Raw genomic sequence first — 27,427 nt, 5'->3', positions numbered from 1 at the left:
CATTTTCTTTACCTTTCTCATCGCAACATTTTCTTAAATCTTTCGCTAAGCTCAATTCCTTGTTCCACAGATAACAACTGTTAGATTCGTCCGCCATATTAACTGCTGATTGAAATCAGGCTGTAATCGTGTCGCCGTTGATCAAAGTTTGATAAATGTTGAAACACTGATCGAAAAGGTTGTGTCTTTGCTACGGGTATTATTACTGTGTACAATACGGGCATCTTGAGTGAATGTTTGTCACTTGTCACAGCGTCATGGCAACAATTGTGCTTAGTCTTGTGACGTTGTTGAGTGGATACCGTACACGAAATTTTTGTAACTTGATCCGGTAATTTAATATGACTTTTGTTAGGTTGTCTACGCATGGGATTGTTTTTCAACATGTTATAGAATTAATGCGAAACAGAAGTATGCATATTATATTTTTATTTTGTCAAGTATAGTGAGCTGGCTATAATATACAGTGGTTTACTGATATTGGTGCGAGGCTGCGAGCTTTGTTTCTTGTATAACCTCTTACCTTTCGTACAATGCAATCACTGAAACTATTATTTCATGAAATGTCTAACAACAAATTAAGGCGTTTAGCTGAAAGCACGATTGGAAACAGATGTGGATCATTCCTGATCCTTGATGTTTTATCCCGATCCTACAGCAAGTCAGCAGTAATCCTGGAATGAGGAAGTGTTTGCTTGATTTATAAACGTACCTTATTTGCTTGCCTCCAACAAGTAACTTAGATGAACCAAATATAAAGCATGAAGCAGATAATGACGTAATTTTGGAGAGCTTTGTACAACTATGCGTATTTCTGTATTTTATAAAACAAAGGGTTCTAATAATTGCTGAAAGGCAGTTCAATTGCTTCAAAACTTCTGAACAAAGTTACCATGAAATAGCAGTCTAGTCACAACTGCATCGTATCCATGAGCATGATTTGTGGTGTGGTATCGTCTAAAAACTTCGATTTTTTGATAAAATGAATTATTTGTTGGATAAAATATTTCTTCTTTTAAAACGCTTGCATGTTTAGAGGGACTTTAACCTGATTGCGTCAAACTTTTAAAAAACACAACCACATTTCAGCTACAAAATCAATTTATTTTTATCAACCATGATTAGTTCATTAAAATGCTTCATCTGGTGAACGACCGGATATGTTTGCCTCTTTGCTTGTTGTAGCCCCTGCCCCTCCTTTGGAACGACGAGTTCGGGGTCCATTGTTTGGTGCCCGGAGATGTGAAGTAATAACCCCCGCGTCCTTTGGAAACCTTCGCGCCACGGCCACGAAACGAGGGGCTTCCCCCGCTTTCATATTCACGATTAAAGCCGCCACTCCAGCCACCCTGCTCCGACTTGTTCGTTTTAAATCCGTCTCTGGGTGAGTAGCTGAGTCTACTTGTCATCCTGGATGTTCCTTGGTAGCGATCCTGGTTGCGACCTCTTCCTCCATTTCAGGACATTTTTCCTCGGAAACGGTTTAAAAGAGTGTTGTTGGCTCCGGTACCTTGATGGTTAAAGCCACCGCGAGGTCTGTAACTGCCCCCTCTGCCACCCCTCCCACCTCGTCCCCTCGGGGTAAACTCGCGTTGTTTGAATGATGGAAGTTGAGGACGACGATTGACCTGAGCAGGAGCAGGTATAGAAGGAGGTTTGAAGATCGAAGGATCATCTTCCACCTTTTCTTGCTCCTCGTCAGCCGCCACGAAGTCATCAACATGCATCGACGGGGGACGACTCGTGTTTTGCTTTCGATGACGAAATAAGTCATACGGCCGGTTAGTGGCACTGCCACGTCCGCGGCCACGTCCTCTTCCGACCTTCTGCTGCGTCATCAGGAGTCCATGAGATCTCTTCATGAAGGTCAGTGACTTCCCTAACCGTGCCGAAAAAGTTTCCATCTTTTGTCTTCGCTTCGCAATCGCTTCCGCTGATTCGGTGCTTTGCTGGACTTCGACAGCATTGGCGAGTTTGTTTAGTTCTTCTGGAAGGTCATATCCGGGACAGAACTTCTCTGCAGTCGCAATAAGGTCGCACTGCACCACGCGTTGGTCGTCATCAGCATCTGGATATCTAGACGGTGCACAAACATTGGTTAAAGACATCCAAGTGTACAGCATAGTGTCTTCTTGACCAATTACAAAAACTGGTCTCTCAGAAAATTGGTCTGCGAGTGACAGTGGCTTGGGGAGTTCAATCTCCTTCAAAATGGGCGGAGCTTTGGCGTCAATCTTGTTGCAGCAATCCAAGCTTTGACGTAGTGCTGTTAGGTTATCCAGAGCATAATCAATATCTTCGTCACAAAAATCAACATCTTTCTGGTAGAGTTCTGCAAGTTTGGACTCAATTAAACGCAAAGGATGTTGGGTGTTGTCTTTATCCCAATCAAGGAACCAAGACAACTCGTCTTTGCTGAGGAAAAATTTTTCATTATCTTGCTGACAAGCTGGATCAATAATGAGTTCCAGAAATTCTAACATACTAAGCACAGCGTTGATGCAGTGGTTATCGGATGAATTAAATTTGTCCAAAATTTGCTTGCAGCTGTTCAATAACTTGGATTCTCCTTTCACCAAAGCGTTACGAATGTAGGGGAAAGTATATCTGAAAACAAAATAGGTCAAGGTTAACTTTTATGACCAAACAGAGATGCCAGTAATTGAACTTGTTTACGAACCTGATTTTAAGCAACATTCCCAAAACTACAAAAACTAGATTTTGCACAACAGGAAAGGGGCTCTCCATATGACCAAGCGCGAATGATATGATAGCTTTGATGTACTCCAAAGGTGGCAAACAGTTTGCCAGGCTTTGTAGATCCTCACCAACTGGTAGAAGAGCATAGTCAGTATCAAGAAGAATGGTTGTGAAGATCAAAACCGCTGCGATGTCCTCTTTAGGAGTATCTGAATTAGACGCGTAATTCCACAGATCCAGCAAACCATCTTCTTCAGTCACCATTTGACAGATAACTGCCGTTCTTGCAGCTGGAAGGCTCATGATCTCTGAGAATGTCTGAATCATTGTGACCTGTTCAGGCGACAACATCAGCTCTTTTTCTCCCGAGTCATCATCAGGAATAATTTCCATGTCGTCCTCGTTACCAATAACCGTGCTCACAAGTAAAGGAGAAATTTCCTCCATGTATTTGCTACAGAGAGTCGATGCAAATGAGGGTGAAAGGTCGAACAATTGTTGCATCACAACCACTAAAACTTTGATGAGTGGGCGACAGGTCGATGAAGACAACGGGAAGATAAGGGAACAGAGTCGATCCACGTGGGGAGTCATGGCCGCAGACCACAACTTACACGAAGCAAGAAACGCGGATCGGACACTATCGGGTGGCTCCCTTGGGGACACAAATGGTAATGGCATCTGCAGTAATTGAGAAAGGAGTGTCAGTGCAGCAGCAAATTTATCGCACTGACTCTCGGCGAGTTGTATTATCTCAGAAACGATTGAATTTGTTTGGTCGGAGCAGGACGCGTGCGCAAAAAAGAGTGAAATGATTGATACAAATTTTTCCGTGAGCTCGTGCAACATGGGAGCATCAAGCGGTTGAAGTAAGATGAACAGATCTGAATAAAGAGCGACCATCGATTTGACAACCTGAGTTCCGTTAACATTTTTACTTTCTACGGATGAGTCTAAAAGCTGCGAGAGCATTTTGTGCACCAAGTCGGCAATGTTTTGCGAAATAGATACCACCAACGTGTGAGTCGATTGCGTAAGAAAAGCGGCCATTGGTCTAATGCCGTGGCAGTGGTTATGAATAGCTTTATGTAGCTGATCAGCGAGTGAAAGCAAGATGTTGAGAGCATCTACAGAGAAGAGTTCGATAACTGCAAGACGAGAATTAGGATCCTTTCCAGCTCCTTTCAACCCACCTAGAACAAAAAGACAGGCTGAAAATGGAAATATGTTAACTTGATGGAACATGTTGCTGTTTTATAACTTTGGAAGCTCAGTTCACAAATGCAATTGCTAACAGTGGCTGCAGATTTAAAAGGACATATTTTGAAAAAGCTGTGAAGTGGTTACAGATAAAAACAAATCTCTCGTTGTATGACAATATTAGAAAAATAAAATCAATTTGCAAGTTACCTTTTAAACATAAATGACTTAGAAGTTTAAGTGAAGTGCAGATTCCCGGACCCTGAAAAGCCAATGTTGTCCAGTCCAAAAGAGCTGCTTCCTCCCTGATTAGATTCACCAGCTTCTCAATATCGGACTTTTCTCCAGTGAGCTCCTTCTCCAGAGGTTTGAGATAGAGCTTCATGAAGTCGGACTTGACATTAACATGGAGTTTGGACATGCAAGAACGAATGATGTCTGCTTTATAGTGGTAGATAAAGCCAACGTCTGAAGATCTTTCTAGTACCAGTTGAAGTACAGATGCAGCGTAGCTATTTACAGCGGTTCGATGCTGGATTGCCTCTGGTTTCATTTCCTCCTTGCTCTCTGATCCTGCGAAAAATTATTTCATTATGCAGCATAAAACGAGCACTGAACTGAATGCCTACGTAGGTAAATATACATTGACATTGCAGTTATCATGAAAAATAATTAAAGTATTTTATACGCTAATGGCTTCAACCACCGACATAAAATAATTTCATGTATACGACTACAGCCCACAATACTCAGTCCACAACACAATATAATAGTACAAAGTTTCATAAAGTAAAAAAACAACAATGAAATAAAGTTCTAGTTACCATCAGGATCTTCTTTATCAACATCATTTAACTGCTTCTTATCTTCACTTTTGTCTTCTTCAATAACAGGATCTGGATCGGAGAGCTTTCGAAGAAAACCAGAGACATCTTAAAATGGATCTGAGATTGTCTTCCATGGCAAATATTCTAAATACAAAATTTTTTCCAAAGCTTGGATATGTGAGGGAGTTGATCATCTTGAAAGAGTGACTCAATTCCTCCTCGATGTCCTCTTCATCTGCATCGGACTCCAAGAGGCTGCAGATGTAGTCAATGGACTGCATCGCCTGGATATGAAACGCCAGCTTCACTCCCAGATGTCCTGCGCTTCCTGGATCCTCCACATCGAGACTCGGAGAAGATTTCATCAGATGGTGGATGCAGTGGATCATTGAGTCCAAGTTGGACATGAGGTGAAGGATTCCAGACTTATGGCTCATGAGCTCCTCCAGAAAATTGTTGCACGATCGGAAGAGGATTTTGTGTCCGGAGACAACGAGAAGAAAGAGCAACGCTTGGATGGAGGACAACAAACCCATTCCCTCACTCATTCTGAAAATAAATCAATGGAACACGATTGGTAACAAAATTAGGCGACCGTGACGCAGCGAAAGCCGCGACCTTAATACAAGCAAATTTCCGTGGATCCAAGACGAGACAATCACTTACTCCGAACAAAGCGCCGGTAAAAGACTGGTCGCGAGTTTAAAAGATTTTCTTTGAGTTACAACTCGCCTGCGGTGTCTGGCGCTTTATCACTTAAACTGTCTTTTGTGGTGTTTGCTGTGATATTAGACTGATAAAAAAGTCAAACACATCCAAATTTTCAAGGAAAACGATCCCAGTAGGAAAGAAGCGATCATAGATGCCTTGCTAGATACACTACAAGACGATGAGTCTATGACAGTCGAGTCTGACGATCAAATTAAATCGACTGAGTCCGACAAAGGCCAGATCAAAAAAGCTAGCGGTCCAAACACTCTGGTAGATTTGCAGGAAGTCACAGCCACGGTAAATTTCCTGAAAACGTTTTTCAATTTACCTACGATGTTATAGCTCAGGGGTGGGCAAACTATTTGAACCCGAGAGCCGCTTTGGTTGTTAAATTTTTACTGACGAGCCAAGTCATAAGAACTTATGACGTCATAAATAATTTATGTCGTTTAATTGTTCCATATCTGCATTCCTCAATCGAAAAATATCATTAAATTTGGATAATTAATAACTTGTCATCAATGCTGGCCTAAATAAGGAAAAGAAAAAGAGAGAAACGTTCATAAACAGTACTCTTGGTAGTCTTTGCAATTTTATTGAAATTTTACGATTCGACTAGAAGAGCCACAAAAAACATGCCAAAGAGCCGCATGCGGCTCGCGAGCCGCAGTTTGCCCACGTCTGTTATAGCTTATGAGTTTTAAAACCGACTGTAATACCGTTAACTTTTGATTACGTTTTAGGGCTTCACTATCCTTGCGTCACTGCGAATACCTCGTCCCAAGAATTCCGGTGAAAACCAAAAGAAATTAAATAAAATTTTGTGAAACATAATAGAACATTTTTAAATGCCGCTCAAAGAAACATTTTAAAGAAAAAATTTCCCCTTCAAGGATGACGGGTTATATTAATGTGTTGGAATTATCTATAGCCAATAGTTTATTTGTCTTTGAGAACTCCTTTTGTCTATTTAAGTTTTTGACTCCGTTGTTTATTGCAATATTTTCATAATTTTAAAAGTGTATCGTTTTCGTTTACTCATTTACGCAACACTAACTCGACTAACCACTCTCTTGCGTTCTCTTCTCGCGATCAGCTGGTTTTCTGCACAACGGGGGCGCGGCGTAACAAGAAAAACTTCTAAAAATATGTCGCTTGTAGAAATACTTAATTTACACTAAATTCACTTACTTTAGTTTTACAATTATGTTATATAAAGGAAGCCAGATGTTTTTGCTACTAACCTGTAAAAGTCTGATCGGTTTGCGACATTAGGTTTCGAGTAATTAACGATTGAAAATGTGTTTGCAGTGTCGGCCACACCTAGTTAAAATAGTAATGCCGCGCACCCGGTTTGGATAGGGTACCACAATCACTTGAAACGTAGGCTACTTCACTACACCCGTCATAGTTGAACTGGACAAACCATCTTATAGCCACGAAATACGTCATAATGCGCATATGTGAAATGACACATTTTGTAGCAAGAAACACACAATCACTTAATTTATACACCAATCATCAATTTTTTTTAATTCAACAATAAAATCGCCATAATGCGGTAACTTCAGAGAGTTTGTGCGCTTTAGGCGTTTGTCGGTTTTTCATAAAAACTAAGAAGATAAGCGCTGCTTTTTCGTATTAAAATATGAGATAATAATAATATATATTAAAATAAGTCGTATTTTTTGCTTGAAATAAATATTACAGTTGTAAAAACCGAGATCACCTTACAGTGAGTTACGTGATATCGTGACTTCAACATTAAAACTTTTTATATCATTGTGGGTATTTAAAAATTCCAGGTTATTTTCCTGAGATCCCGGAATTGAGTTAGACCTTTTCCGTTGTTGCGAAAAGCCGGAAAATCGAAAAGCCTATCTGAACATGCTGTAAAAAGTCACCAAGCATGCGACAACTGAAATAAAAACATTTGCGTAAAAATAATTGGTTAAGCAACGAATTCAGTCTTCTGTCAAGTGTCGCGCACCATGGACCAATAAACATGTTCTTGTGATCATTTTCGCACGATCCGATACCAAACACATGATTGTGTCTATGACATCATGAACCATGATATTCTTCGTGCCCAGGGGAACATGCTTTGTTCGTAGCTCCGCCACGTCATCGACTTTTTCGCCGCCGTCCAACCAACGTTGTAATATGTTTGTCTTCTTAAACGATGGGTTGTAAGGAATACAGGTATAAAGTTGTTAGAATTTGTCGCCTGGATGAGACAGCGAAAAATGTTGGCTACTTACAGGACTGCGTTTATTCTTATCCGTTTCTCGGCTATTACCGCGAAAAAATGGGATAGCGCGTGTTGCTCGATTATGCCTGAACTAAAGAGCCAGTTAGATGTGAAGTAGTTGTGATATTGTAAACTATAATAAAAGTGATTCATTTTGAAGGACTTTTGAAAAACTTTATGACATTCCGATTTATCCCAACTTAAGATCTTTTGTATGCAGTTGTTTGTTTTATAAATGTAAAGTCAGCTACTGTATATTACCAACATATAGTTCTAGATATGCGGTTACTTTTCCGATTACTTCACCAATGCTTCTTCATACCTTTTCTGCTCCAATAATAAAATAAGTGAAACCAGCATTTAGCCTATAACGTTTTTGCAACATTTTTCAACAGCAAGTTATACAAATTATATGTAGTTTCGTTGATTTAGAAATGGTTGCTTTTTAAGGATGAAGTATAGAAAAAGAAAAAGATTTGTTAAAAAATAAAAATTGTTAAAAATTGATTCAAATGTTTTTAGATATATAGCGGTTCCCAGAATCATTGAGAATGCAAATGATGCAACAAAATGGGAAATAATGTGAGCACTGACTGTATAGATACAGAATGAAAACATCAATAAAAATCACATATGCACAGAAGACACTTGTAATCCATAACAAGTAACATTTTATCATTTCTCATATTACTCCATTCCGGAAATAACATCACAAATAAGACAAAACTGAACCAATAACATAAGCTTTCATTCCTGTTAGATAGCACATTGCTGGTTACATCTAAAAATAATTTACACACTTAGCATAGCATAGCGTAACTTTGCTTTAGCCATTTGTATACTTGTATACATTGGCATACATCTGTATTTGTATACATTGGCAAGCATATCGTTCATGAAGTAATAATGCTCTCTCATTTGCCTTTATTGCTTTCCTATACAGTTTCTCAGCGTAATAACAAACTCCTAAAAGTAAGTTTGCTTTTTGAACTAATCCAATTTGCACAGATCCAATATGATTGAAAATTATGAAAGCTTCCTTTAATTTCTTAATTGCTTGTTTATTGTTTCCATTCAAATGCAAACAAGATGCAATGTTAAGCAAGTTTCTGGAAAAAAATATTTTGATGGGATTTCTTTCTCCATGTCATCGCCATCAATGGTCTGCGTGCTTTTTAACAACGAACCATGGAACTTGATGAACACCCCTAAAGCTTTTTCATGAACATTTTCAACACTAAGTAAGTAACGGCCATAAGTATCTTGAACTAACCATCCTTCTACAGCATTCAAATCATTTGGTGATAAACTGTCTAAAAGACTTTTCAGTTTTTTGCAAACGCCATAATCTCTGCGACCTAATGCTTGCAAACTATCCGTTATACAGAATAATACATGAATTTTTACATTTACGGAAAGTGGTTGGATTAAAAGAGATTTGCCAAGTGAGGTCTGAGGTCTCAGGTCTCAATTCCGAGGTCCCAAACTAAAAACTTCCTACAAGTCCCTCCTTGTCGGAACGCGTTGTACGGCGACAGAATGTTTTCCGCAGCTGCTTCTGCAGTTCGTGGAACAACCTACCGCAGGACTTGAACAACGTGGATAGTCTCAATGCTTTTAAAAACTCATTGAAACATATCTTTTTTGCTGTGCTTATCAATCCCAATCTTTGTATTTATGCTAATTAATTATCATCGCTGTTTTTACTAGGCCTACTGTTGCTGATTTTACCACTGTTTTCATTGACTTTATTTTGTTATACTATTATAATAATCTTAGAACTATTAGTTATCTATGCCCTATATGTTAAACGCCTTTAAGCGGTTATTCTGTTACCGAAATATGGCGCTTAACAAATATTGTTGTCATTTATTTATTTATTAAATTTTATTATTTACTTTCAAAGCTATCTTTTCCCATATTTCTCGGTCACCTAGCTAAGATGTTATAACATAGTAATCTAAACCCAACTTAAATTTATCTACAAATTAAAATTTAATTTCAATTAAACCTTAAATAACTAAAATCAACATTTTTCATGCCCATTCTCCCAGCTTAACCGCACATATCTACAACAGGCTGCGAGATCTAATACTTTAGGTGAAATGGTTACTTTCTATAAAAATTGCGGTTTCTTGTATCGTAAGAAAACTTTTAAAACCTTGATCGTTAGCTCCATAGCCTAGTACAGGCCTAAAATAGAATAAGGGAAACCAGCATTAATAACATCTTTGTAATATTTCTCAACAACAATTTATACAAGTTTTATTGTAGTTTCACTAATTTAGAAATGGTTGCTGTTTAAGGATAAAGTGTATAAGCAGGAAAAGATATATTAAAAAATGAAAACTGTTGAAAAATACTTCGCATGTTTTTAGTTGTATACCGGACCCCAGAATTATTGAAAATACAAAGGATTCAACAAAGATGGGAAATAATGTGAGCACTTACATACTGTATAGATACAGAATGAAAAAGTAAATAAAATCACATACGCACATAAGACACCTGTAGTCTATAACAAGTAACATTTTATCATTTCTCATATTACTCCGGATATTACATCACAAATAAGACAAAACTGGAACAATGCTAAAAGCTTTCATTTCTGTTGAATAGCCCTATTTTTAAACTTTAAGCTAACCAATGTTTTTGTTATAAACAATTACGTATTGTATGTAATACATGTATCACGGGAAATGTTAAATTTGCTTTCTAATTTCGATAATGTTTGCTAAACCATTATAAAAGCAAATTAGAAAAAAATACAAAAATCGCATAAAGCTACAGCAAACTGTCTGTATCCAGCATCAGTAGAAAACAATAAAAGTGCATCTTGTTCATGTAACATTGCCTTACAACATTCCACTGCCATGTTGACTTTTGGTAATCTCTGTTCCATCCATTGGCAAGGACATCGTTCATGAAGTAATAATGCTCTCTCAATTACCTTTATTGCCTTCCTATACAGTTTCTCAGCGTAATAACAAACTCCTAAAAGTAAATTTGCTTGTTGAACTAAAATAATTTCCATGGATTTAAGTTGATCGAAAATTTTAAAAGATTCCTTTAATTTCTTAATTGCTTGTTTATTGTTTCCATTCAAATGCAAACAAAATGCAATGCCAAGCAAGTTTCTGGAAAAAAATTTGGTGTAGAATTCTTTCTCTATGTCATCACCATCAATGGTCTGCGTGCGTTTTAACAAAAAGCCGTGGAGTTTGATGTACACGCCCAAAGCTCTTTCAAAATCATTTTCAACAAAAAGCAAGTAACAGGCATAAGTTTCTTGAACAAACCATCCTTCTACATCATTCAAATCATTTGGTGATAAACTGTCTAAAAGACTTTTAAGTTTTTTGAAAACGCCATAATCTCTGCGACCTAATGATTTCAAACTATCCGTTATATAGAATAATACAGGAATTGTTACATTTACGGGAATTGGTTGATTTAAAAGAGATTTGCCAAGTGATATTGCAGCTTCATGTCTGGAGGTGAAACTTAAAGCTTCAACAACAATCATTTTATAAACGATACTAACATCTTTATTGTCGTTCCATTCCTCAACTACTTTTTCAAGCATTCCCATATTATATAACAACATTATGTTGGTATCAGTATCTATCTCCACCATGTTGTAATTGTTTCGACGAATCATTGTTTGTAAACTCCAAGTTATTTTAAAATAATCGATGATAGATTTCTCTCCAACAGCTGCAACAAGGTCAGGTAGAAATTTGTCTGTGATGTTAAAATACAACGGTTTCTGGGACATGTCGTCTTGTTTTCCCTTTAAACAATAAATTTTGAGACGAACTTCACATGCAATGGATATTGAATAGGCCAATTTATGAGCAGTTTCTGAATCAAATTTCTGTTTCTCTGTCAACTTATCTATGATGTCATAACATGAACAAGGCGACTGATAAATCGAATTCAATCGACCGAGAGCAGCAATGAATAAAGTTGAACTTCGATAAACAACACGTTTGATGTTGAATGACATCTCGACATTACACTGCACCAATAGTTTGCCAACATCAAAATTATTAAGATCTTCTTCAAGTTGTTTTAATATCAACTGATATTGTCTGGGCATCGACAAAGACTGTATTTGATCGGTTACGCGTTGTGAAAATTGATCATAAATTGACTTGAAACCAGAAACAAAACTTGTTTTAGTTAAAATGTCTGCCAAATGATATCCATTCTTAAAATCAACATCTGCATCCTAATATACCACCATCTTCGTCACAGGTTTAATAAGTTCAGTTGTCCATGGTTTGTTCTTGGTCTTTTCCTGTCGACCAAGTGGAAATTTACAAGCATGCAAAACCATTCCATCAAACGATATACCGCTCGGTGTATGAGCGTCATAAAACCAGTTGTGTTCCTCGATTTGGTTGTTGTTTAAAGATGGAACAGAGACTGCTGGAATAATTGTTTCACCTAATCTTAATATAATCACGTGAAATAAAATCGAAAACCACCGAAAGTATTCCAACGCAGATTGATATTGATCGCTGTTTTCATCTTGATTCTGCAACAATTCATCATCGAGCAAAATGACGTGTTCGAAATCTGAATATGGAGTAATTTCTTTACGAGCTAAAGATCCCATTCCGGCTACACAGTATCGACACGGGGGATTTCCCATGATTTCTATACACTTGCCTGATACAGACTTCATAATATCAGTATATTTTGCTGCGATATTATCTTGGAGTGTCTTAACTCGGTTTATTTTGTCCATTTCTAACTCATGTGCTCTCTCTGATGAAGCATCATCTGGAATATGATTAAGTTTATCCAGAGCCAACTTAGTTTCTTCTCTCATCAATTTAATTTTCTCACGAATAACTTCATTGACATAGGCACCAACATCAAAGTGATCACGTTGTACTTTAGCAAGTTTAAGCAAATAACGATGAAGTTTATCAAGATCGATTTTGATTTCGTCAACATTTGAAGGTTTCCTCACAATCGCCGCATTCATGAGAGCAGCGCTTCGAATAAGCGCGAATCGTATGCTGGTTAGTATTGCTGGAAGCGCGTTACCTATGAGATCTGTGATTCGTGATGGCGCGTTTGCTATCAGAAGTTAACACAGCCATGGTGAAAGTAAACCTCCATTGATATTCCTCACTTCTTTCTTTGTAAACTAAACCTAGTTGATGAAGAATTTTAGCTGATTCCTTTATATCTTTTTCTTTACCTTTCTCGTTGCAACATTTTCTTAAATCTTTTGCTAAGCTCAATTCCTTGTTCCAGAGAAAATCTTTCATGATATTTGACATGACTGTCGTCATTTGAAAACATTGATACGAAATGGCGTTGACTTGTTTAAATATGCGCTCGGGTTGCATTTATTCATCGTAAGTAAACACAATGTTGAAAATGATTAACCAGGAAATAAAATGCTGCAGCAGTGGTTAAACCAAACAGCGGTTTGTGGTCAAGCCGTGGGCATGTCGTGTAGCAGTTTGTTACAGAAGCCTTTAATGTAGCTTACTTTGGTATTTAACAAATTACTACAACAATTCGATTTTATTAACCCAGGTTATTCATCACAACGAAGCAATGTAGTTCATTTTTAACAAAATTATGTTTGTTGTGTTTTTATCTTCACTAATCAATTTTCTTTCACATTTTATGTTTGGTGTCTTACCTTCTTACTCGTATTATATTTGCTAATCCAACATCCACAAATATCGCGATTTCACCCGACAGTGGACTTTGGTAATACCGTTACTGATTGCAATTGCGCAAAACTAAATGTTGAGCTGACCTATTAAAAATTCCTATTGCGTCATCGTCTATTTTGATTGTTAAGAATAGGCGCAGTTAAAAACTTTACTGAAAGCGCATAACTTTAACAGAAACAAAATTAAGAATCTGATGGTGCTTGTTGTTGTACATTTTTACCCACTATAAAAAGACTTAAGGTGATTCCGAACAAGAAGGGGCATAAAAAGAGCTTACGTTGAAAAATCGAGGCTTAAGTTTAAAACATCGTCCTGGATGTGTTTTTACTGTAATTAATTTCCTATAAAGATCCCTAAGCACGATGATTGTTTTCAAAGAGAAGATCTTTAAACACATAAACTAAACTACGGTTATTTGCTACACATTAATTTATATAAATGACGTAATAATGAGCCAACCATATACGAAAGTTCATGTTTGTGTGTATTATTTGCAAACCCGAACCCTAGCAGCAATGGGTATAAGGCAGTACAGTAACTATCTACAGCTACAAATAATCCTTTGTGTTCACAAGTTTTTGGAAGTTTGTATAAATCCCAAAATTGAAATATCAAATCCATCAGAAAATGCACGCTTTTTAGCAAGGACCGGAACGTAATTCTGTAACGATATGTGAATAAATAATCGTCTGCTTTTATTCGTTGAAAGATTTTTCATATGGAGACCACAAAGCTTGGCAAGCATAAAACATCACCAACGTTCCAACAACACAAACATTATCACGTTGTCTCATTATGACGTTGTTCCAGGCGACCGTGACGCAGCGAAAGCCGCGACCTTAATACAAGCAAATTACCGTGGATACAAGACGAGACAATCACTTACTCCGAACAAAGCGCCGGTAAAATACTGGTCGCGAGTTTAAAAGATTTTCTATGAATTACAACTCACCTGCGGTGTCTGGCGCTTTATCACTTAAATTGTATTTTGTGGTGTTGCTGTGATATTAGACTGATAAAGAAGTCAAATACATCCAAATTTTCAAGGAAAAAGATGCCAGTAGGAAAGAAGCGATCATAGATGCCTTGTTAGACACACTACAGGACGATGATTCTATGACAGTCGAGTCTGACGATCAAATTAAATCGACTGAGTCCGAGAAAGGCCAGATGAAAAAAGTTAACGGCCCAAACACTCTGGTGGATTTGCAGGAAGTCACAGCCACGGTAAATACTTTGAAAACACTTTTCCATTTACATACGATGTTATAACGGATGAGTTTTAAAATCGACTGTAATACTGTTAACTTTTGATTGCGTTTTAGGGCTGCACCATCCTTGCGTCACTGCGAATACCTCGTCCGAAGAATTCCGGTGAAAACCAAAAGAAATGAAATAAAGTTTTACGAAACATAATAGAAAATTTTTAGATCCCGCTCAAAGAAACATGTTAAAGAAATAATTTCCACTTCAACAATACTATAGCTGTGACGGGTTATATTAATGTATCGGTATTATCTATAGCCAGTGGTTATATTTGTCCTTGAGAACTCCTTTTGTCTATTAACTTTTTGACTCCGTTGTTTATACTTTCGCTTGTTTGTTTCTTCTAGCCAGCATTCATAAAAGTCCAAATTCTTATATTGCTAATGTATGCCACAATTTGATTACGTAGTACAAGAATTTCATTCCAAATCAATTCTAGATGTTTTCCAAACTAACAGCAAATCACGAATTTCTTCCAAAACAGAAAGTAGTTTTTCCACTTCAGTCATTAAGACGTACTTTATATGTGTCATAACCAATTACAAATCGAGACGAATACAATGCGTCATAGGAAGATATTGTTTTCAACCAATGAAATTTTGACGGCATGATTACGTCAGCAGAGAAAAGTAAACAAGCAAACGTAGTCATCATTACTATTTGTGGTAGAAATGCTAATTAACCCTATTTACAGTAGGTGTGGCCTCCCCTGCACACAGTCGCAGCAAAAAGTAGCGCACAGTCGCATTGTTTGCTGTAGAAATTTAAAATTTGGTGACTTTTCCTAAAAAATGTTCAGCTATCTGTCCATGTTTGTTTTATAAAGTTGGGTTCTGTAATTTTTTAAATATTGTCATATGTATTGTCATTGTCATACAGTATTGTCATTTCATAATTTTGAAAGCGTATAGTTTTCGTTTACTCATTTACGCACCACTAACTCCGCAACTGTTCTCTTGTATTCTTTTCTCGCGGTCAGCTGGTTTTCTGGTCAGCGGAGGCGCGGCGTAACAAGAAAAACTTCTAGATATGTATCACTTGTAGAAATGCTTAAATGCACATTATTAGTTTTACAATTATGATGTATAAAGGAAACCAGATGTTTTTGCTACTAACCTGTAAAAATTGGATCAGTTTACGACGTATAGTTTTCGAGTAATTAACGATTGAAAATGTGTGTGCAGTGTCGGCAACACCTAGTTAAAATAGTAATGTCGCGCACCCGGTTTGGATAGAGTATCACAATCACTTGAAACGTAGGCTACTTCACTACACCCGGCATACTTGAGCTGTAAAACTATCTTATAGGCACGAAATACGTCATAATGCGCATATGTTAAATTAGACTTTTTGTAGCCAGAAACACACAATCGCTTAATTTATACACCAATCATCAAATTATTATAATTTACTATTAAAATCACCATGATGCTGTAACTTCAGAGAGTTCGTGCAGTGTGTGCACTTTGGGCGTTTGTCGGTTTTTATACTTTTTACAAAGAAACTAAGAAGATAAGCGCTGCTATATCAAGTCGTACTTTTTGCGTGAATTATCACAGTTGTAAAAACCGAGATGACCCTTCAATGAGTCACGTGATATCGTGACTTCACCATTTAAAGCTTTTTTTATCATTGTGAGTTTTTAACAAAAATCCAGGTTATTTTCCTCAGATCCCGGAATTGAATTAGATTTTTTCCGTTGTTGCAAAAACCAGGAAAATCGAAAAGCCTATCTGCAGATACTGTAAAAAGGCACCAAGCATGCGACAACAGACATATCTGCGTCAAAATAATGGGTCAAGCCACGATTTCAGACTACTGTCTAGTGTCGCGCACCATCTACCAATAAACATGTTCTTGTGATCATTTTCGCACGATCCAATGCCAAAAACATAATTGCGTCTATGACATCATCAACCATGACGTTTTTCCTGCCCAGGGGAACAACTTTTGCTCGTCGCTCCGCCATTTCATCGAATTTTTCGCCGCCGTCCAACCAACGTCGTAATATGTTCGTCTTCATAAACGCTGGGTTGTAAGGAATATAAAGTTGGTTGAATTTGTCACCAGGATGAGAGAGCGAAAAATGTTGGCTACTTACTGGACTGCGTTTATTCTTATCCCTTTCTCGGCTATTAACGCGAAGAAATGTGATAGCGTGTTGTTCGATCAGCCTGAACTAAAGAGCCAGTTAGATGTGAAGTTGTTGTGATATTGTAAACTATAAAAAAGTGATTCATTTTGAAGGACTATTAAAAACCTTTTTAAAATTCCCATTTAGCCCAACTTGAACTCTTTATATGCAGTTGTTCGTATTTGTTGGTATTGTTTAAACTTTAAAGAATATAAAGTCGGCTTATATTACCAACATATAGTTTTGTTTGAGCGATTGCTTTTTCCACAGCTTCACTAATGCTCCTTCCTATCTTTTCTGCTCCAGTAATAAAATAACAGAAACCAGCATTTATGACGTTCTTGCAACATTTTTCAACAACAAGTTGCACAAATAATATTGTAGTTTCGTTAATTTAGAAATGGTTGCTTTTTGAGGATGAAGTATATAAACAGAAATAGATTCCTTAAAAAAATAAAAAGAGTTAAAAATTGAATCAAATGTTTTTAGATATATACAGGTTCCCAGAATGTTTGAGAATGCAAATGATGCAGCAAATAGGGGAATAATGTGAGCACTGACTGTATAGATACAGAATGAAAACATCAAAATCACATACGTACATAAGACACTCGTAATTCATAACAGGTAACATTTTATCATTTCTAATATTACTACGTTCCTGATATTACATCACAAATAAGACAAAACTGGAACAATGCCAAAAGCTTTCATTCCTGTGAGATGGCACAATTCTGGTTGTATTTAAAAATTATTTACGAACATAGCATTATAATATAGCTTACAATTGCTTCAGCCATTTATAAACTGTAGTTTACCGTTTGCTTGTTATGAACAAATTACATGATTTGTATCACAACAACACCAACAACAACACCCAACAAAAGGTGAACAAACCCAACAAAGGTGTTCCACAACAAAGTTGAATTTGCTTTCTAATTTCGAAAATGTTTTCTAAACCATTGTTGAAGCAAATCAGACAAAAATACGATAATCACAGAAATCTTCAGCAAACTGTCTGTATCCAGCATCAGTAGAAAACAATAAAAGCGCATCTTTTTCATTTAACATTGCCTTACAACGCTCTACTGCCATGTTGACTTTTGGTAATCTCTGTTCCATCCACAGGCAAGGATATCGTTTATGACGTAATAATGCTCTCTCAAATACATTTATTGCCTTCCTATACAGTTTCTCAGTGTAATAACAAACTCCTAAAAGTAAATTTGCAGCTTGAACTAATACAATTTCCACGGATTCAAGTTGATGGATAATTTTTAAAGCTTCCTTTAATTTCTTAATTGCTTGCTTATTGTTTGCATTAGAATGCAAACAAAGAGCAATGCTGTAAAAGTTTCTGAAAAAAAACCTTTTTGAGCGGATTTTTTTCTTCATGTCATCGCCATCAATGGTTTGCATGCGTTTTAATAACAATGAGCCATGGAGCTTGATGAATACGCCCAAAGCTTTTTCATGATTATTATCAACATTAAGTAAGTAACGTCCATAAGCTTCTTGAACAACCCATCCATCTACATCATTCAAAACATTTGGTGATAAGCTGTCTAAAATATTTTTCAGTCTTTTGCAAACTCCATCATCTCTGCGATCTAATGCTACTAGACTATCAGTCACAGAGAATAATACAGGAATTAATACATTTATGAGAAGTGGTTGAGTTAAAAGAGATTTGCCAAGTGATATTGCAGCTTCATATCTGGAGGTGAATGTTAAAGCAACAACAACAAACACTGTATAAACCATACTAACATTTTTATTATCGTTCCATTCCTCAACAACTTTTTCAAACATTCCCATCAGATATAAAATCATTATGTTGGTACCAGTATCTATCTCCACCAGGTTGTAATTGTTTCGACGAATCATTGTTTGTAAACTCCAAGTTATTTTGAAATAATCGATGATAGATTTCTCTCCAACAGCTGCAACAAGGTCAGGTAGAAATTTGTCTGTGATGTTATAGTTACAATACAGCGGTTTCTGGGACATGTCGTCTTGTTTCCTCTTCAAACAATAAATTTTGAGTCGAACTTCACATGCAATGGATATTGAATAGGCCAATTTATGAGCAGTTTCTGAATCAAATTTTTGTTTTTCTGTCAATTTGTCTATGACGTCATAACATGAACAAGGCGACTGATAAATCGAGTTCAATCGACCGAGAGCAGCAATGAATAAAGTTGAACTTCGATAAACAACACGTTTGATGTTGAATGTTTTCGCGAGATTAAACTGCACCAATAGTTTGCCCACATCAAAGTTATTAAGATCTTCTTCAAGTTGTTTTAATATCAATTGATATTGTCTGGGCATCGACAAGGATTGTATCTGGTCGGTTACTTGTTGTGAAAATTTATCATAAATTGACTTGAAACCAGAAGCAAAACATGTTTTTGTTAAAATGTCTCCCAAGTGATATCCGTTCTTTAAATCAACATCTGCATCCAAATATTCCACCATCTTCGTCACAGGTTTAATAAGTTCAGTTGTCCATGGTTTGTTCTTGGTCTTTTCCTGTCGACCAAGTGGAAACTTACAAGCATGCAAAACCATTCCATCAAACGATATACCACTCGGTGTATGAGCGTCATAAAACCAGTTGTGTTCCTTGGTTTGATTGTTATTTAAGGATGGAACAGAGACTGCTGGAATAATTGTTTCTCCCAATCTTAATATAATCAGGTGAAATAAAACCGAAAACCATCGAAAGTATTCCAACGCAGATTGATATTGATCGCTGTTTTCATCGTGATTCTGCTGCAATTCATCATCGAGCAAAATGACGTGTTCGAAATCTGAATATGGAGTAATTTCTTTACGAGCTAAAGATCCCATTCCGGCTACACAGTATCGACAAGGGGGCTTTCCTTTGATTTCTGTACACTTGTCTGATACACAGTTCATGATATCAGTGTAATTTGCTGCGATACTATCTTGGAGTGTCTTAACTCGGTTTATTTTGTCCATTTCTAACTCATGTGCTCTCTCTGATGAAACATCATCCGGAATATGATTAAGTTTATCCAGAGCCAACTTCGTTTCTTCTCTCATCGATTTGAATTTCTCACGAACAACTTCAATGACATAGGCACCAACATCAAACTGATCACGTTGCACTTTAGCAAGTTTAAGCACATAACGATGAAGTTTATCAAGATCGTTTTTGATTTCGTCAACATTTAAAGGTTTCCTCACAATCGCCGCGTTCATGAGAGCAGCGCTTCGAATAAGCGCGAATCGTATGTTAGTTAGTATTGTTGGAAGCTCGTTACGTATGAGAGCAGTTAATCGTGACGGCGCGTTTCCTATCAGAGTTAACACAGCCATGGCGAAAGTAAACCTCCATTCATATTCCTCACTTCTTTCTTTATAAACTAAACCTAGTTGATGAAGAATTTTAGCTGATTCATTTGTATCATTTTCTTTACCTTTTCCGTCACAACATTTTCTTAAATCTTTCGCTAAACTCAATTCCTTGTTCCACAGATAATCGTCAATTTTGTCAGCCATTATAACTGTTGTTTGAAACTTTCCGCAATGAAATAGCGCTTGTACTGTATGAGATGGTAAACGTTTCATACACATACAGGCGTTGTTTTAAGCAAACATCATGTGCACACATACGCCTTAAGCAAGCAAGACTGACATCGACCACTTTCAGAAGCGATGAGAGAAATCATTAATTGTTTAAGTATTTAATTTAGCTCAGTAACATAGCTCCTTGACCATTTTAAGTAGCCGTGTTCTCATTTCAATCCACGTATTTAGACTATAAATGTTATAGCAGTAGTGTTCGTTCATAACAGGTATGGTTTGTACAAAGAAATGTATAAACGATCGAATAACTAACTAATAAGTCCTTGACTAATAAATTTGACTTCTCCTATTTTTTTTATCTTACTCGAGTGAAAATCAAGTTTAAAACGTTTTGGTTTAAGAGTGAGCTAACTCTGAAGAGCGATATAAACGAACAAACTTCATTATCAAATTTTTATTCTTTTTCATAGAAAGTTTTGCTACTTTGATGAAATCGTTGCGAGTCAAGTAATTTAAATCGTGAAATTTGCTTAACTATGCTGTAGGAATAATTTCTTGGCACATTGATAGGTTAACTTATAGTATATATACCTATAAGACTCGTAGAACTAAAGCACGTCTTTAATACTTGGGTAGCCTAGTGGAAGTTGAACTATGTGTGTGTTTTTTGTTCTTATTTTCAAAGATGAATTTAATTGTTTTTAATTGTTTCTTTATGTACCCATTTTTTTTGAAATTAATAGGTTCTGCGGCCCATTGAATTATTTCAAGTGACAATGCGGCCACCTTTAATAAAAGGTTGAACATCCCTGATCTAAGGGGGAATTCAGGCCATGCAAGGCCTGAATTCCCCTATCCTGGGTATTAGAAATGCAAAACAGATTTCTTTAAAGTTTTTATATTGTACGGCTGAAAATCAATGATCACTCGAACAGCTACGGATGACGACAAATGTGTGAGCATGTATGCGTGTGCGTGATTTCTATAAGTACAGAAGCCATGGTAATATTACTTATAATCTGAAAGTACAAATAAGCCCAAAGTAAGGAAATGATCATTACCCTGTGAGTCTGCACACAATAGCAATAATAAGCGTCAATACTGGTGTACTACTATTACTACGTCTCTATTACGTAATTAACAGATATAAACAATAAAACAGGTTTACGAGCAATTAACTTATCATGCTGCGTGCAAACAATCCGTTAAACGAGTCAGGTTAACAATTGCAATACATCTACTAATTTGTCTGGAATGGCTGATACGCGACTAGATATGATATAAAAGGCGATAACAAGCACATGCTAGCAAACTATGTCACGACTCACCAAATCTAAGCAAAGTAATCTAATACAAAGGTAAGGGATTTACCACGAGTTAGATCACTAATCTCTATAAACATTCATGATATTACATCAAAAATAAGACAAAACTGAAACAATGCTAAACGCTTTCATTTCTGTTGGAGAGCTCTATTTGTAAACTTTAAGCTATACCATGTGTTTGTTATAAAGTATTATATATTGTATGTAATACATGTATCACAGAAAATATTGAATTTGCTTTCTAATTTCGAAAATGTTTTCTAAACCATTATGAAAGCAAATTAGAAAAAAATACGAAAATCACAAAAACCTGCAGCAAATTGTCTATATTCAGCATCAGTATAGAAAACAATAAAAGTGCATCTTTTTCATTTAACATTGTCTCACAACATTCTACTGCCATGTTGACTTTTGGTAATCTCTGTTCTATCCATTGGCAAGGATATCGTTTATGAAGTAATAATGCTCTCTCCATTACCTTTATTGTTTTCCTATACAGTTTCTCAGCGTAATAACAAACACCTAAAAGTAAATTTGCTTCTTGAATTGATTCAACATTAAAGGATTCAAGCTGATTGAAAAAATTAAAAGCTTCCTTTAATTTCTTAATTGCTTGTTTATTGTTTCCTTTCAAATGCAAACAAAATGCAATCTGATACAAGTTCCTGGAAGGAAAATATTTTAAGCCGATTTCTTTCTCCGTGTTATCGCCATCAACGGTCTGCGTGGTTTTTAACAACGAGCCATGAAGCTTGATGAATTCGCCCAAAGCTTTTTCATGATCATTATCAACACCAAGTAAGTAACGTCCATAAGCTTGTTGAACAAACCATCCATCTGCATCATTCAAATCATTCGGTGATAAACTGTCTAAAATATTTTTCAGTTTTTTGCAAACGCCGTCTTCTCTGCAACCTAATTCTACCAAACTGTTGGTCACATAATTTAATACGTGAATTGTTGCATTTACGGAAAGTGGTTGAATTAAAAGAGATTTGCCAAGTGATATTGCAGCTTCATATCTAGAGGTGAATTTGAAAGCTCCAACAATAAACACTTTACAAACGATACTAACATCTTTATTATGGTTGCATTCCTCAACTACTTTTTCAAACATACCCACCCGGAATAAAATCATTATTTTGCTAACAGTATCCCTCTCCACCATGTTGTAACTGTTTCGACAAATCATTGTTTGTAAACTCCGAGTTATTTTGAAAAAATCGACGATAGATTTCTCTCCAACAGCTGCAACAAGTTCAGGTATATAATTATGTGTGGAGTTACAATACAACGGATTTTTGGACATGTCGTCTTGTTTTCTCTTCAAACAATAAATTTTAAGTCGCACTTCACATGCAATGGATAATGAATAGGCCAATTTATGAGCAGTTTCTGAATTAATTTTCTGTTTTTTTGTCAAGTTGTCTATGACGTCATAACATGAACATGGCGACTGATGAACTGAGTTCAATCGACCGAAAGCAGAAATGAATAAAGTTGAACTTCGATAAACAACACGTTTTATGTTAAAAGGTTTCCTGTAATTCAAATTTTTCAAACATTTGCTCACAATGAAATTATTAAGATCTTCTTCAAGTTGTTTAAATATCAACTGATATTGTCTGGGCATTGACGAAGATTGTATTTGATCGGTTACTTTTTGTGAAAATTTATCATAAATTGACTTGAAACCAGAAACAAAACTTGTTTTAGTTAAAATGTCTCCCAAATGATATCCGTTCTTTAAATCAACATCTGCATCCAAATATTCCACCATCTTCGTCACAGGTTTAATAAGTTCTGTTGTCCATGGTTTGTTCTTGGTCTTTTCCTGTCGACCAAGTGGAAACTTACAAGCATGCAAACCATTCCATCAAACGATATACCACTCGGTGTATGAACATCATAAAACCAGTTGTGTTCCTTGATTTGATTGTTATTTAAGGATGGAACAGACACTGCTGGAATAATTGTTTCTCCTAATCTTAATATGATTACGTGAAATAAAATGGAAAACCATCGAAAGTATTCCAACGCAGATTGATATTGATCGCTGTTTTCATCGCGATTCTGCAAAAATTCATCATCGAGCAAAATAACGTGTTCGAAATCTGAATATGGAGTAATTTCTTTAGGAGCTAAAGATCCCATTCCGGCTACACAGTATCGACACGGGGGCGTTCCCATGATTTCTATACACTTGTCTGATATAGATTTCATAATATCAGTGTATTTTGCTGCGATTTTATCTTGGAGTGTCTTAACCTGGTTTATTTTGTCCATTTCTAACTCATGTGCTTTCTCTGATGAAACATCATCCGGAATATGTTTAAGTTTATCCAAAGCCAACTTCGTTTCTTTTCTCATCGATTTAATTTTCTCACGAACAACTTCATTGACATAAGCATCAACATCAAAGTGATCACGTTGTACTTTAGCAAGTTTAAGCACATAACGATGAAGTTTATAAAGATCGTTTTTGATTTCGTCAACATTTGAAGGTTTCCTCACAATCGCCGCATTCATGAGAGCAGCGCTTCGAATAAGCGCGAATCGTATGCTGGTTAGTATTGCTGGAAGCTCGTTACTTATGAGAGCAGTGATTTGTGACGGCGCGATTCCTATCAGATTTAACACAGCCATGGTCAAAGTAAAGCTCCATTGAAATTCCACGATTCTTTCTTTGTAAACTAAACCTAGTTTATGGAAGATATCAGCAGATTCCTTTACATCTTTTTCTCTACCTTTCTCGTTGCAACATTTTCTTAAATCTTTTGCTAAACTCATTTCCTTGTTCCAGAGAAAATCTTTCATGATATTTGACATGACTGTTGTCATTTGGAAACCTTGATACGAAATGGCGTTGACTTGTTTAAATATGCGCTCGGGTTGCGTTTATTCATCATAAGTAATCACAATGTTGAAAAATGATTAACCAGGAAATAAAATGCTGCAGCAGTCGTTAATTCACGAATCAGTTTGTTGTCCAGCCGTGCGCATGTCATGTAGCAATTTGTTACAGAAGCCTTTAACCCTTATTAGCACATGCGTTGACATTTTGTCAAAATCGATTTTTTGTTTGAAATTGCTCTCGTACTTTATGCACTAGCTCAGCAACATCCAGTGACGATGGAGAACTTCTGAATAGCTTACTTCTATAGCAATTTCAAAACGTTTCAATGTTTCCACAATGAGTTATTTGCGTTTTAACTTAACCGGCACATCTGTTGACAAAATGTCAACAATCAGATTCACGTTGTTTAAATGCCTGCAACAGTACGCGTGGACAAACTGCTTAACTGCAGTCTATGACGTAATAAACGTGTCTGGTTTGTTCATCATCGGCTATTGTTTTCTCTTTATTGTTCACAGTAAATACCATTTCCCTACACTTCACAGTAGGCTTGTTTTTTGTCAGAAAGGTACATAGAACTAGGAAGTAAGTTGGATTATCAAATTGCTTAGCTTTCCTGGTGTAAACAGCTGCAGCATAAGGGAAAGAAATAGTATGCTAGCTTATTTTACAGGAACGTTGCATGTGTATTTAGTTAATCACTGTCTAACTAGAAGGAGTTAGATTGTCAGTTGATATAACTCAGAAAAAAATTATTGTCTAACCAGTTGTGTCGCAAACGTTTGCCTTAGCTCTAACTAGCTCTTACAAGATACTTATCATGAAATGCTAACCATTTTTAATTGAAAGGTTGTTTCGGTTAATTACAGTAAGGTGCAAATTCACTGATGGACAGACAGAGAAGATATACATTTCAAGAGGCCCTGAAACAACTGAAAATAACTTCTGATGATGTTGATAGCGACTCTAATGATGAGGCTACAAGTAGTAGTGAATGTGAGTCCATACTAGATGTTGATGAACTGCCTTTGGAAGAGGAAGAGCTGTCCGATATAGATGTCTTTGAGGAAGAAAGTGAAGATGACGAGACTGGTAGTGATGCAGATCAAGAATCTAATGATGGTTCCTTAGAAGATGAAGATCAAGTACCAATAATAGCTGGCAATGCAACCTATTATGCAAATCCTTTTCCAGGCAGATTCAGAAGAAGAAATATATTGACGCAACAGCCTCGGATTGATGCTGCTCCTGAACTTGAAGTGGATGCCTTCAAATTATTTTATCTGCCTGAAATTATACTTCAGATAGTACGTGAGACAAACAGAAAAGCGAGGGACGTGAGACACGAATGTAAGCTGTTGCCAAATTCTATACACAAAAACTTCACAATTGAAGAAGTTGAGGCAGGTCTTGCAATTATGATACGTGCTGGCTTGGACAGAGATAATTTCACCGATTTACGTCGATTGTGGGATCCTCTTGATAGTAGGCCGAAGATGCTGCAGATGTGCAAAGCATACTCGATCTGCATGTGTCACATGTAGCCGACGGGTTTGCCCACGACACAGAAAACTTCAGAAGAACCAATATTGCCTTGAATGCTGAACAATATGTTGTAGTGTTCCACGTTTTTTCGTTTTTGTGTTTGAAATATACTTGACAAAACTTCGCTTGTTAAGATTTCTTTGCATTTTATCTGAGAGCTAGTAAGCCGAATCTATGTCCTGGGTAGGAAGAAGACCTTCCAAATAGGATTAATGATTGTTTTGTTAAGGTTTTTACAACATCAAATCATCTAAAATAACAACATGACTTTGATACCAGCGCATTTGTATCGAAATACACAAGAAAATGCCATGTTGACAATTTGTCAACATATGTGCCGATTAAGTTACCTAAAATCCCTGTGCTAATAAGGGTTAATGTAGCTTATTTTGGTATTTAACCAGTTACTGCAACAATTCCATTTTATTAATCCAGGTTATTCATCACAACGAAGCAATTTAGTTTATTTTTAACAAAATTATGTTTGTTGTGTTTTTGTCGTCACTAATCAAATTTCTTTCACATTTTATGTTTTATGACTTACTTTCTTATTCGTATTATATTTGCTAATCCAACATCCACAAATATCCCGATTTCACCCGACAGTGGACTTTGGTACCGTTACTGTTTGCAATTGCGCAAAACTAAAGGTTGAGCTGACCTGTTAAAAATTCCTATTGCGTCATCGTCTATTTAGATTGTTATGAATAGGCGCAGTTAAAAACTTTACTGAAAGCGCATGTCTTTAACGAAACCAAAATTAAGAATCTGATGGTGTTTGTTGTTGTACTTTGATTTAATTTAGAGATTTTTTCACCCACTATAAAGAGAATTTGATTCCGAACAAGAAGGGTCATAAAAGAGCTTGCGATAAAAAATCGAGACTGAAGTTTAAAACATCGTCCTGGATGGGTTACGACGGTAATTAACTTCCTATAAAGAGCCTTAAACACGATGAATATTTTCAAAACGATGATCTTTAAACACTTAAACTAAGCTATGGTTGTATAAGTTCATCGCTACTCATTAATTTATAAACATGACGTAAGAATGAGCCAACCATATACGTAGGTTCATGTTTGTGTGTATTTTATGCAAACCCGAAACCTAGCAGCTATGGGAATAAGGCAGTACAGTAACTATTTACAGCTACTTATAATGCTTAGTGTTCACAATTTTTTGGAAGTTTGTATAAAATCCCAAAATTGAAATATCAAAAGCATCAGAAAATGCACGCTTTGTAGCAAGGACCTGAAAGTAACTCTGTAGCGATATGTGGATAATCGCTTGGTTTTATTCGTTGAAAGACTTTTCAGATAGAGACCACAAAGCTTGGCAAGCATAA

The 27,427-nt window shown here is 36.4% G+C and overlaps 3 protein-coding genes and 1 long non-coding RNA gene across 4 annotated transcripts; 2 read left to right on the top strand and 2 right to left on the bottom strand.

The window, feature by feature from the left end:
• Window positions 1–1,129: 1,129 nt before the first annotated feature.
• On the bottom strand, window positions 1,130–5,275 carry LOC143444964 (protein virilizer homolog). The gene is made up of 6 exons (XM_076943755.1): window positions 4,936–5,275; window positions 4,725–4,832; window positions 4,111–4,473; window positions 2,681–3,893; window positions 1,511–2,607; window positions 1,130–1,380 (listed from the first exon to the last, which is right to left on the bottom strand). Exons 1-6 carry the CDS (start codon window positions 5,273–5,275, stop codon window positions 1,130–1,132), a joined length of 3,372 nt encoding a protein of 1,123 aa, XP_076799870.1.
• Window positions 5,276–5,324: 49 nt separating this feature from the next.
• On the top strand, window positions 5,325–6,265 carry LOC143444963 (uncharacterized). The gene is made up of 3 exons (XR_013113780.1): window positions 5,325–5,409; window positions 5,556–5,735; window positions 6,182–6,265. It is a non-coding gene; the product is annotated as an uncharacterized LOC143444963 (long non-coding RNA).
• Window positions 6,266–13,912: 7,647 nt separating this feature from the next.
• Window positions 13,913–14,942, top strand: LOC143444962 (uncharacterized). The gene is made up of 4 exons (XM_076943754.1): window positions 13,913–13,926; window positions 14,107–14,299; window positions 14,445–14,624; window positions 14,723–14,942. Exons 1-4 carry the CDS (start codon window positions 13,913–13,915, stop codon window positions 14,789–14,791), a joined length of 456 nt encoding a protein of 151 aa, XP_076799869.1. The 3' UTR covers window positions 14,792–14,942.
• A 2,825-nt stretch (window positions 14,943–17,767) lies between these two features.
• LOC143444961 (uncharacterized) lies at window positions 17,768–20,328 on the bottom strand. The gene has a single exon (XM_076943753.1). The coding sequence runs from the start codon at window positions 20,326–20,328 to the stop codon at window positions 17,773–17,775; it is 2,556 nt and encodes an 851-aa protein (XP_076799868.1). The 3' UTR covers window positions 17,768–17,772.
• Between the last annotated feature and the right edge of the window lie 7,099 nt (window positions 20,329–27,427).

The sequence above is a fragment of the Clavelina lepadiformis genome, chromosome 2, assembly GCF_947623445.1.
Source record: "Clavelina lepadiformis chromosome 2, kaClaLepa1.1, whole genome shotgun sequence".
Lineage (NCBI taxonomy): Eukaryota > Metazoa > Chordata > Ascidiacea > Aplousobranchia > Clavelinidae > Clavelina > Clavelina lepadiformis.
This window is presented reverse-complemented; position numbering and strand designations above follow the sequence as displayed.

What these genes read in the sequence shown, in the direction of transcription:
- LOC143444964 (XM_076943755.1), bottom strand. Translation starts at nt 5,275, where the DNA reads ATGAGTGAGGGAATGGGTTTGTTGTCCTCCATCCAAGCGTTGCTCTTT. An exon ending in TGATAAAGAAGATCCTGATG is followed by an intron (nt 4,474 to 4,724) that starts GTAACTAGAACT and finishes AATTTTTCGCAG; the next exon opens with GATCAGAGAGCAAGGAGGAA. An exon ending in CGGTGGCTTTAACCATCAAG is followed by an intron (nt 1,381 to 1,510) that starts GTACCGGAGCCA and finishes CTACTCACCCAG; the next exon opens with AGACGGATTTAAAACGAACA.
- LOC143444961 (XM_076943753.1), bottom strand. Translation starts at nt 20,328, where the DNA reads ATGGCTGACAAAATTGACGATTATCTGTGGAACAAGGAATTGAGTTTA.
- LOC143444962 (XM_076943754.1), top strand. An exon ending in TTACTCCGAACAAAGCGCCG is followed by an intron (nt 14,300 to 14,444) that starts GTAAAATACTGG and finishes CAAATTTTCAAG; the next exon opens with GAAAAAGATGCCAGTAGGAA. An exon ending in TGCAGGAAGTCACAGCCACG is followed by an intron (nt 14,625 to 14,722) that starts GTAAATACTTTG and finishes ATTGCGTTTTAG; the next exon opens with GGCTGCACCATCCTTGCGTC.